We start from the raw sequence: 12558 nt of genomic DNA on the forward strand, positions 1-12558 counted from the left end.
TCCTACTCTCGTTTCTAGCAACGATTGTCACGGGCGCTTATTACTGGATACACTTATGCACGTACCGTAATACCGCTGCACCGCGCCGCAGGTAATTATCTCACTATTTTCGTTTTCATTTTCTTCAATCGACGATCGATCGCCACCAACCGGTAGATTCCTCCGCTCCGATCAGATCCGATGTCGCTGCTAAACCAGCTCTTCAACCGTGGAGTCTTCGGCGCCAAATGGTTCCTCCTCCTTCTTCTTCTTCTTCTTCGCTTTAGCCTTATACCGTGATCTCGTTTACGATTCGGATTTTGAAGCTAAGATTCTTCAAAATTCCGTTGATCGATCCGATCAATTGCTCTGTTCTTCAACGAATTTTATGTTCTTGGCAGCAAAACATCCTTAAACTTCGCGATAGCTCGGATGAAACTGCTGCAAAACAAGAGAGACATGCATCTCAAACACATGAAGCAGGAGATTGCTCAGTTCTTACAAGCAGGACAAGAACCAATCGCTCGAATCAGGGTCTCCTTCCTTATCTCTCCCCATCTTATCATCACATTCACATCGTGTAATGTTGTTTTTTTTCTTACAATCGATATGAGATATCAGGTGGAGCATGTGATCAGAGAAATGAACCTATGGGCGGCTTATGAGATCTTGGAGCTGTTCTGCGAGTTTGTGCTTGCTCGTGTTCCAATTCTTGAAAGTCAAAAGTGAGTCTTCGGAGTTTTAATCTGTTATTTGAGTTTTACAAAGTGATTCTTATGTGTGTTGTTTGGGATTGTAATGGAATTAGGGAATGTCCGAGAGAGTTGAGAGAAGCTATTGCTAGCATTATCTTTGCTGCTCCGAGGTGCTCTGAAGTGCCTGATCTTCTTCAGCTTAAGAATCTTTTCGGTACCAAATATGGGAAAGAGTTTATCATGGTTTCTTCTGAGCTCCGTCCTGATTCTGGTGTCAATCGTACAGTTAATTATACTAGCTTCTTTCTTATTCATGTTTGAATTGCGTTCTTGAATGAAGTGATTCTTAACTAGTTGGATTGTTTTGCTTTTTATGAGCAGATCATTGAAAAGCTTTCTCCTGCAAGTCCGTCCGGAGAGACAAGGCTCAAGGTTTTGAAGGAAATTGCCAAGGAGTACAGTTTGAATTGGGACTCTTCTGCCACTGAAGCCGAGTTCATGAAGAGCCACGAAGACTTACTGGTACCTCTTTCTGAACTCAGTTTTGAAAGAATGCTAGTTGCTAACATGCACCAAGTTTATTGAGGGGGAGAAAAATGATTTCCCCAATATAGAAATAATATGACATTGAATTGGAAACTTTTATAATCTAAATTTGTTGTTCATCTATCATTGCTTTGTCTTGTAGACACTAGATAGTACTCTCTCTTGTTCCATTAAGATAGATGTTTTAGAAAAGAAATTGTTTTAGAAAGATAAATATTTTATTGAAAATTGAGAATTGTAGAAAATAATACATTTATAATGGTGATTTAATGTGCTTTTTAATATGTGTGAATACACTAGAAAATCTATTTTTAAAGAACAGAGATGGTAGTATTCAATAGGCAAAAGGAGCAATAAATATATTTCTGCGTAACAATAGAATCAGAATCTTTCGATGTCTAGCGGTTACCGTGAATGTTGAGTTTGGTTCAAATGAATTCTCTTTATAAAGTTGATGGTTTGGGTGAAATGACATTTGTAGGGTGGAGCTAAGCAAATACATCGTCAAGATAGTGTCTCTGAATCTAGACCGTCCCAACAGGGCCACACTCAGTCTTTGGTTTCTAGGGAACCTGAGGTTCTGCCTGCAGAGGCCACGCAGAGACTCCAGAAGCTTCAAGCTCAAAACCCAGTGAGCAAAAACATGTCATCATCACCTAAGCTGCATGTAGCTACTCAAGCGCCTCCTGATACAAGACGGGATCAGAGTGATATAATGGAGAGAGCTCAGGCTGCTATAGCCAGCGCTGATCATGCGACAGCCGCAGCCCGTGCTGCAGCGCAACTAGTGAATGTCTCTTATTGGGCTGCACCCGCTGTAGCAGCAGAAGGGAAGCCTTCAAACTTAATGTAGTTGCCACGTCATGATTTGCGACAGAAGGGTTAACGATGTTTCCTTAGGTTTGGAAATGAGTATATGCTAAAGAGTAACAGTAAAAACATGCTATGAATTGTGTGACCTTGTGAACTGGTTTCATAAGTTTAACTGTGGTACAAAAAAAAAAGTTTAACTGTGGTAATCCTAATGAAAATCGGTGATTTAAGTTATTTTAAGCTATACCGCTTGTATTTAAATTAAACTAATTTGAATATTTCCAAAACATTGGTTTGATAAATACAAAAATATAATGTCAAATCATTCTAATTGGCTTTATTTACTTTTCCCTAGTAAATTCCCACACCAAATAACATAGATTCAGTTATGATTACTCATTGATACATAGAAAAATATATTATGATAGTGGGAACATGGGGCAAAATGTGAGATAATTGATGTTTCTCAATATGTATTTTAATTGTTTATCATGTTTAACATGAACCAATAATAATAACAGTAGTCTTGATTAACATTTTTTTACTGTTCCTTTCAAGCTGAAGTCTTTTTATAAGTCGAGCAAAACAACTTTCATTTTCCTTGTTTTAAATTTGTTGCTCAAATAGTTTGGTTACCTTCGTAGATAATGACACTAGTAGTTCCACCATCAGCCCTTACATAAAGGCCACTAAAACATTTGCTTTAGGCCAAAATACTTTAAAAAGTTTTGATTGCCACAATTATTAAATGGGAATATACACTAGATGGCAGATTTTTTTTCAAAATTTGCCGATTGTTAGGTAATATGTATACAAAATAGACACAACTCGGATGGCAAGCTGCGTTTTGTCTTCTCTTCCAAATTTCTGATGTTTTTTCTCGATGACATGTAATATTTTTTTATAAACCATTTCCAAATATGACATACTATTTATGTTTGATGTAACACCATTTGATACAAACTCATCCCTCTAATAGCAATTTTACCACATTCTCTTTTGCAAGTTGTACCCCACATATGTCGTTCAGCTAAATAAATCTTATAGATTAGTTGTTGCGTGAGGTGGTAATGTAACCTAACACGTTTTTCCTCTTTGTTTTTATTTTCGCCCCGTACCAACATATATAGATTGAGTTATCTTCCAAGAAACTCTCGCCATCGACGCGGTGTTCGAGAGTTGCAAAAAATGCGTTGCGAAAGGCGTTGATATCGGTCAAAGAGTGGCCGATTTCTCAGACCGTGTTCATTCCTACTGATAATTTTCGAATAACGGGAATTACACGGTTAATAGGAGAGTGTAGGTGTTGTTTTTGTCGTGAGGTGTTGCTTTTATTTACGACCTTTATAATTTTGTATGTTGCATATGGTGTGATCCTCTTCAATTTAATATATGCTAGATTTTGATCCGCGCTTTCAAAACGCGAACATTTTCTGCTGATAATTTTGATAATATATATATGAATTTATAACCTATTATCAAAAAAAAAAGTTGTTTTGAGTTTCGACCAGTGCTTTCATATCATGCCTAGATCTGTTGTCGAACGAAAATCCCCGACGATTCGTATATAATCCGTATATAGCATATGTTAACATATATAATTTGTGTATATTATAAATTTTCTGAATTTATATAAAGGTTTGTATAAATATACATATATAACAATCAAAATAATGTCTTGAATGTTTTATTGTCAAAAAAAAGAATCAAAATAATATAATTTGTTTATTTAGACCTGTCTTCCATTAATTTAAAATGATCTTTTAATGTCTTAAACCTGTATATAGTTTTTAATGATAAAAATATGTTTGACAATATTTTTCTTCAAATATAATTTTGTTCTCACAAATTCTCCAAAATTTTCTGGATGTGTTTAGTTAAAGGATTTTATACAAATTAATAGATTTTTTATTGAGATTTTTTTTACATATTCTTGTATTTCTAACATATTTATAATATCAATTATACATACTAAATTTTTATTTTCAAACATTTTAAACTTAATAATTTTTATTATTTTTTAAAAAATATATATATATATAGTGTTTAGTTTAGTGTTATTAAAAACTTTAATTTGGAAAACTATATTATATAAAAAGTTATAGTGAATAAGTTTTTAAAAAATTGCTGTAAATAATTTTAAGGATAATAAATATAGTGGTACGTTTTAAAAAGGAAATAGTAAAGGAGAAAAAATTTAATTAATTTAATTGGATTTTAAGTTTTGGAATATTTTCTAAATTAATTGGTTGATATTAGTTAGTTAAGATATGCATAAATTTAGGAGTGGCATTGCCGCATTGTCTTGTAAATAACTCTAAAAATTAAGGGCAAAATCCTATTAGGTATTATAGTACAGATTAATATTTATTTTGACTTTCCTTTTCTTCTAAAACCCTAAATTAAATACAACAACTAAAGAAAGAAAACGTTTTAGAAAGTACATTTTACCAAGTCCTAATTTAACCTTTTTTTTTTTTTTTTTTTTTGTAACCGCGGGTTTCCGGCGACCGTGGTCAACCGACTATTCCCGCGAGGCCCACGGCACTCCACGTATTCTTGGGATTTAACCCTAGCCCGGGTGGCCAACGCGAATCGAACCTGCGGGGAGCGTATTGGTTCTGGGCCTCAACTACCACTAGGCCAACCGCGTTGGTTAAATTAAAGCATTTCTCGGGTAAATTTATTATTATGAATCAGTTGTAAAATTACCCTTCTATAGAAAGTCAGCTTCTTCCTTTTTACAATGTTAAAATCCTAAACATTTTATTAAATCGTGAATCTCTAAACCTGGTCCAGTAATTTGCTTGGTTTGAGTAGTTATTCCTTTGCCTTCAGAACTTTTAATACGTCTATTACATCAGTCAATTATGGAGGCAGCAAACAAGTAATCAATCATCTTGTATAGTTATTTTGCGCAAAGGAAATTTGCACACTATTTTATCGTGGAATGCCTGGTGAAGAAAGCTTATTTCTTCACCGGCCATTAGGATATATGTGTTAATTTGAAGACATATTTGTATTACAGAACAAAGTAGAGAAAGCAAAAAAACGGAAGAATATATTAGCGATTCACATCATCATGGTCGTCGTCGTGTGCGTGTAATAGAGAAAGGTCCACTTATGACTTGCCCCCTTCGTATGCACACAATCTCATCTCGTCCTTTCCAAATACAATTTTGTCTCTTTCTCATGAACGTTTTTTTGGTCTATTTCAAGTCCAGGTGGATTTCAACAATTTTTTATATCATTTTCCAACCTTTTTAAAGTATAAATCGAACCAGTTTATTTGTTCTTCTTTTTCATTGACATCATGAAAACACAACATAAGAAAATAATATAAAAATGATAATTATTGGTACATTCGGGGATCTCAATTTCCTCTAGGCGGCCTTTTGATTTTTTCAGCACATGAGAAATAAAACTAATGAAAAAATTAATTGTTATTATTCTTGTGAACATTCTCAAAGATATTTGCAGCAAAAAGTGATGGAGGACACGTAGGGCCAAAGGAACAGACAGATGGTGTGTGGTAAGCAACTGTAGTCTCTCTCCTCCTCCATGTCCTAAACCCATGTCTCCATACACTTTCCCTTCAAAACTCATTTTTCTCTTCTGATCCCTCCTTTAAATATACCCTCTCTCTACCTTGGTTCTTGCATGCATTGATCATTAACATGAATAGGGACAGAAAGAAACAGAAACTAGAGGAAGAGGAGGAGAGGAACATGGAGGTGGTGGTGGTGGAGCAAGTTGATGCATTGGCTGCAGCAGCGACGGTGGCTGCAGCTGCGGCTGTGGAAGAGGAGGAGGGGTTGTGGGGTATGTGGCTCAAGGAAGGAGACGTTGTGGTCGACGAGCTGATGACATGGAGCACCGTGTTGCCTTCATGTTGGGATGTGGAGTTTGTTGAGAAAAACTATGGAGTTTTGTTCGAAGATGTTGTGTGGGATGATGATCTTTGGAATTTGAACACTTCGACTCAGCTTCCACCTTTAGATAATAACACAAGACAAGATTGAAGTCTGGTGATTCGAGTTTTTTCAATCGGTTCGATTTTTCGGTTTTAGTATGGACCATATATCGTAATCAAAATTAATGATTTGTTTGATTTGGTATGGTTTTAAGTTTAAATCATGAACTTTTCTATACATATATCCTTATCTTGAGGATTTTTTCTTATAAAGAAAATTCAAGCTGGTTTGGAGTTTGATTTTTTTTTCTTGGTTTAAGTTTTGGGTATTCCGGTTAAGAATTTGGAACTAAGTAAACCGAATTAAGTTTGTTAATGGTTTTGGATCTATGTTTATAAACATAAATATGTTACCCTAGTGAACCGGCTGCAATCCCAACAACTCAAAATTAATTTACCTATGGCCGAAGTGGACCAAACAAATAATAAATTAATAATATCTATTTGCTCAAGATGAATCCTGGGTTTGGTTCTTAGAAACCGAGCCAAACCGTTCTAACTCGACCCCGTCTTTGTTCGGTTTAGACTTTCCATTTGCCTACCTCTCTATATGGCAAAACAAGTAACAACAAACCACAGGTATAATTTTTCTGTTGATAATGCAGCTTTTGCTTCTTCTTTTCCCGAAGAAGTTAGGCCTTCCGCTTTAATCTCTTCCTCAGCCTAGAACCGGTCTTTGACCTTAAACAGAAACATGTTTAATTACTCTTCTTAGCTCGAACTAGGAATGCAACGGGACCAACCTCTGCGCTTAACCACAAGCCCACGCATACTAGTGGTCGCCCTTTTTTGGTAGGTGTTTTGAACTATATTAATGATGATGAGAGTTTATATAAGTAATGGAAATGTGAGCGGAATCAGCTTTTGCTTTCTTCCCATGGCTTCTTTAGTATATTTGAAAATCATGAAACCACAACGTTTCTATAGGAGTTGAAAAATCCCTCTCTAGACAAGACAGATTGTTCAGACTTGGTCTATATAACTGAACATCCTATACTCCACGTTGTCAAAAATAGTAACGCGCATCTTAAAAATGACGTTCTTTTCAGTTGTAAGCACCACCGAGCCGTGCCAACTTAGATGCCCCAAGAAGCATTCCCCTTTTTCACATGGTTGACAAAATTGGTGTAATTTTTGACGGGAAACAAAGATCTGATAAACAATAAAAAAGAAACTATGAAAGGGGGAGAATTATTTCATCCTAGATAAGGTCTCTGGAAAATATTAGACCGGAATTGCAAAGAGACAAACCACAGAAGTACACTGGGGGGAAATAACATGAAAGAGTTGCTAAACGAAATCTAGAAATAGGTGGCTTGGACCATCAAGCCATTTTGTAGGCAGTGAAACTAAGAGTAGCCTTATTGCTCAGAAACTCAAATGAATGTCTAAGATTGATATTCTAATAGTTAAAAAGTGTTGGATCATTTTAATAGTGGCATGTATTATTTTTTTTAATCAATTTGTTATTAGCTGAAAAGTGTGCTCATAGTTTTTCAAAAAAAAAAAGATTTTAAATCTTTTATATGATTGATAGTTCTATTTTTTCTACTATTTATTATTATTATTTTTTTTAATTTGAGAAATCCATTGAAAAACCATGGATAATGATGATCTAGTGTAACTCTCTTGGTGAAGTTTGTGACTTTGTCTATTCCAATGACACAGGTAAAAAACCTTTTGAGTAGATAACGTTCATTGTAGACTTCTGGTGGCCTTTGCATTCACATGGTTCACGAATCCATACAAAATTGATAAAACTTGTGAAGTATTTCAAATCTTCTTTTCTGTTCGCCAAAAATAAAAAAGAATTGAACAAAATTTACAGCATAGTGTATCAATCAAATTACTATTTATTAAGTTATATGTAATAGGTTCAAGCAAGAGCGTATCTATTTTAATTGTTTTCATTTTTTTACAAGGGCCGTGTTCTATAAATCGCCTTTAGCCCCTGACCCCTGTAAAAAGCCATTTTGTAGACAGTAAAACTAAGAACACCTTTATTGTTCAGATACTCAAATGAATATCTAAGAATAATATTTTTTATACTTAAAAGGTGTTTTGAACATTTTAATAGTGATACGTGTATTAAAAAACATCATCAGCTTGTTATTAGTTGCTAAGTGCGTTCATAGTTTCTCAAAAAAGGTTTTGAGTCTTTGATATGATTGATGGTTATATTTTTTCTACTACACTATTTTCAATTTTTTTTCTTTTTTGATAAAACGTTAAATTATTATACCAGTGACAGAAGATACAAAGGCAACTTGTAGCGGAGAACAAAAAATAAACTAAACAACAAACGAAACGGAAATTGACGCAACTCGAAACAGAGCGGAACAAAGCCTTACTACCAGCTAAGCAACAAGACGAGCTCAGACCAAAGAAACCAGAACTGGTCGGGGTCGAGCACCGGGCACCCCGAGCTACCGAGAGAAAGGCACCCTCAAACCTTGATGCTACGGCTCTTCCAGCTTCCGGAAATTCCACCTAAACCCTGAAACAGACCAAGAATCCAAGCACAAACACACACTCAAAGCACCCGACAAGAATAAGTCCGACGGCACGAGAGAAAATCTCAGATTCAAATTTTAAATGATTGATGAACGTATAAAATTCATCTAGAAAACGCCTTTAGCATCTATTAGCCTGAGCACGACACTGATATTACACTATGGAGTAAGGTTTAGAAACATATTTTGTAGCCACCCCGGCCTCTACTGCTGCAGCCACTATTATCGTCATCTAAATTGCCTCTCGAAGTTTAATATCAATCTGTTGGTGGTGAAAACAGAAATTGGAAAAGAAAAGAACAGAGCTAGAAGCATGGAAAAGAGGATTAGGGATTATTTGATGGCTGGTGTAAGAGAAAGAGTTAAGAGGTAAATTTTACATTTCAAACGAAAAAATGTACCAAAACCAAGATATGCACTTTTTATGTAATTGACTTCTTAAAATGTGCATGTCTGTGTAATAACAAGAAGAAAATGGCAAGTGAAGATGAGAAGAAACAAATTTCGGTTTTGTAATTTTCTACTTTTTCGCTTATCAAATCTTTTTGCTTTTCTTGATTAGCATGCATCAAATATTATTCATCCTATTCGTTTGATAAGACTATAGAGTGATATGAAACAAATATCTCAACAACCAAAGTTTGAATTACTACCCCATTCAATATTTATAAGGGTTCGCTCATGGTATAAGACAAGGTATTTTTCTATAAACGAATCCTTTATATATAGTTTGACTGGTAGATTATTAATCACAAAAGAAAACAAAATTTAATGATATAAAAACTAGTATTATTTATATTTTTACGGATGTTTTTTATAGTTTTTTTACAATGAAAACTCCTTATTTTATTATATTAATTCTAAAGAGTCGGCTTTTGGGACCAACCCATTTGGAACATGAGAAAATACAATATTACAAGACCGGACTTCTTTCGCAAGAGAGTCCGCTCGAAAGTTTAAAATACGGGGAGTCAAACTAATGGAGCAAAATAAGAACTTAGAACGATTTTGAAAAACTCTTCTGATTCAACATTAAAGCTGGCCATTCTCCATCTTCTTCGTTGTTGAGGAAGGTAACGAGCTGCAGGCAGTCGGATTCAAAGGACATGGTATAGTGACCGAGGAGAATGGTGGAGTTCATAGTCCACATAAGGGTACAAAATTCCGCCTGAATGAGAGAGAGCATTTGATTGATAACAAATGAACCAAGCGACTATCTTCCTTCTCCGTCTTGGAGTGAAAATCCTCTTCCAAGGAAGAACATTTTTATGCCATGAGGTATTAATCTTGCAGTGTGCTATGTTACAATCATCAAAGCAGTGTGATGTTGATCTTCTTCCTCTCCCTGCGGTTTCACTATGACATGAGCAAGTTTCTAGTTATCAGCCTCACTTGAGGCGAGTTGGAGTGGGTCAAAAGAGGAGACGTCTTTACCATTAAAAACCTTTTTATTACGTGTTTTCCATAGAAACCGAAGAATCCAACGTACTTTGGAGGTTATAAGGTCAGGGACGCCTTGCTCTCTGATTCACCATAAGAGGTGATCTAGGTTACTGTAGACCGAGATGCACGTGAATATTCCCGAAATAAAAGGGACGTCTGCTAGGGCCCATGTTTGGAGTGTCGGGGGGCACTCAAACAACATGTGATTGATTGATTCATTATATGCTCTACACCTAGGATAAGAGCGGTCTCGACTGCAATACCGATCAGCTAGGCGATCGCATACATGAATGCAGTTTGATAATGCCTACCACATAAAATGTTTTATCTTGCTCGAATTTTCAATTTTTCAGACCTTTTCTTTGAGCAGCGTCGTGCTAGGTTATGTGACCGCTGCTATTTATGTCCCTTGTTTAAGCTCCATGGCTAGGTTATAGTGTGTTTTTAATGAGTAAATACCCCAGCTGGTGTGACACCAGCAGTAGTCTTCTTTCACACGACAAAATTTTGTTTTAATACTACAGTTGAGAGAGATATCTTCGGCCATGAAATAATTGCGCAGAGTGATTATGTTCAATGTCTTGGGTTGTGGCGAGAGGAGATAGGCAACTCTCAATTCTTGATTGGCTGGAGCTCTTGTACTTAGATCTGGGCGAAGTGGTAAAGTTGGTATCCATGGGCCTGACCAGACCTTCGTATCTTCACTTGAGCCAATCACCTTTCTCAAACCAGCCTGTAGTAATGGCTTGACTGCCATGAGGCTTCTCCTAACATAGGATGGGGAATTTGCTTTGCCAACCCCTATAGGGCCAGAGGCGCGAAAGTAAAAGCTTTTCAACACTCGAGCTAGGAGTGAAGATGGATGGTAGAGAATTGTCCCCTACTGCTTCGCAAGTAGTGAGAGATTAAAACTTTTAAGATCTTGGAAACCAAGTCCGCCTTTATCTGGTAGGACACAGATTTTTCTCTAAGTAATCCAATGCAGTCCACGGCTATTTTGCTTTGAGCTCCACCAGAACTTCGAGATTGAGATTGGGAGCTTTTTGATAACGTCTTGAGGCAGTATGAAACTCGATATGACATAGGTCGGTAAGGCCTGAACAACTGATTTTAGTAACACCTCTTTCCACCTTTCGACAAAAGTTTTGCAGACCAAGAGTTTACTCTAGAGTTGAATCGATCTTGTATGTAGGCGAAGGTCTGTTTTGTTGACCCACATTTTTCTGGTAAGCCTGAATATATTCCCGTGCTGCCTTCTTTTGTAATTTCTAGAGCTTGTTTAATGTCTATCTTTATGTCTTGAGGCTTTGTTGCCGAAGAGGATGGATGATTTTGAAATATTAAGTTGTCGTCCAGGAGGTTTTACCATAGTTATTTATTTTCTTCATCATCTATGTACATTGCATGATATATCAGCTCTAAAGAAAAATAGATTATCGTCTGCGAATAAGAAATGAGATAACAGAAGGATTCCTTGTGCAATTTTTAGACGTGTTATCCTTCCTTTGCGTTTGGCTCTCTCGATTTGACTAATAAGACCTTATGTTAAGATTGTTTCTTTATAGTTGTATATTTCTACTATTTTGTTATTTGTTTATCGTTTTTTATTCTTAAGAACTTTGTACCTTTTAACGACATTAATCGGATTCAAATATTACTAAAAGTGTGAGAAAATGTGGTTTTAATCTAGAAGACGGCCACCCATGACACTGAAAACATAAGTTAGTTGTGGAGCTCCATGGACCTGCAAAGACATGTGATTACTAAATAGAGTTATTGCTATTAGCATAAATAGTTATAGACAATCTGAAATTGATAATACATTTTACATTTCTTGATTTTTATATTTTTTCAGACATACCCATGTGGTCAATTGACACCTCGACAAGACAAATCCTGTTTCTTAAGAAATATTTAACTACAATTTAATGTTACAACCATATAACTAATTTTATATTTCAACCTTTTCTACAACTACAACACTGTCATATAGAATATAATATAGATAAGGCAACCTTTATGCTGTAGATAAGTAATTTACATTCTAGAATACGTTTTGCGTGATTATAATCAACATTTCTCCTTCTTCTCCAGCAATATCTCGTCGTCAGTTTTGACCACACCGATACACTGAAACTTAGGTTTTAGCTTCTTGTTTTCGTTGTTTATGTTCCTCTTTTATTGTACATGTTCTTTACATCTCCCTCGAGTAGCTAGAAATATCAATTTTTGTGCCTAATTAATTGCATCAATTTAATTCTCAACGCTACAGATACTGCACCTATCTTGGGAATGCAACTCATGATTATGATATTTTCTTTGCATACATTTGTCGTTGGACCACTCCATTATTTTATCAACGACTCATACCATTATAATTTGGACCATATTCTTAACCAACCGAGGAATAAACAGAATATATATCAAAGTAACATGCATGCGACAAGAAACCCAAATCAGTAAATCCAAAACCATAGTATAACTGAGAAAAGTTAAAACATACGTTCTGCCTGCCTATTAAAAAGGTTTATTTATAATTTCCCGTATAAACTTTTAATAAAAACACCGTATATAAGTATTTCGTTGAATATATACA

General features: G+C 35.5%; 2 protein-coding genes across 2 annotated transcripts; both read left to right on the plus strand.

Annotated features, from left to right (window-relative positions):
- LOC106367562 (IST1-like protein) lies at nucleotides 1-2267 on the plus strand. The gene is made up of 6 exons (XM_013807347.3): nucleotides 1-230; nucleotides 381-513; nucleotides 601-704; nucleotides 788-959; nucleotides 1056-1196; nucleotides 1702-2267. The coding sequence occupies exons 1-6, from the start codon at nucleotides 181-183 to the stop codon at nucleotides 2071-2073; spliced, it is 972 nt and encodes a 323-aa protein (XP_013662801.1). The 5' UTR covers nucleotides 1-180; the 3' UTR covers nucleotides 2074-2267.
- A 2808-nt stretch (nucleotides 2268-5075) lies between these two features.
- LOC106364786 lies at nucleotides 5076-6243 on the plus strand. The gene has a single exon (XM_013804293.3). It carries the CDS (start codon nucleotides 5711-5713, stop codon nucleotides 6053-6055), a length of 345 nt encoding a protein of 114 aa, XP_013659747.2. The 5' UTR covers nucleotides 5076-5710; the 3' UTR covers nucleotides 6056-6243.
- The last annotated feature ends 6315 nt before the right edge of the window (nucleotides 6244-12558 follow it).

The sequence above is a fragment of the Brassica napus genome, chromosome C7 (assembly GCF_020379485.1).
Source record: "Brassica napus cultivar Da-Ae chromosome C7, Da-Ae, whole genome shotgun sequence".
Lineage (NCBI taxonomy): Eukaryota > Viridiplantae > Streptophyta > Magnoliopsida > Brassicales > Brassicaceae > Brassica > Brassica napus.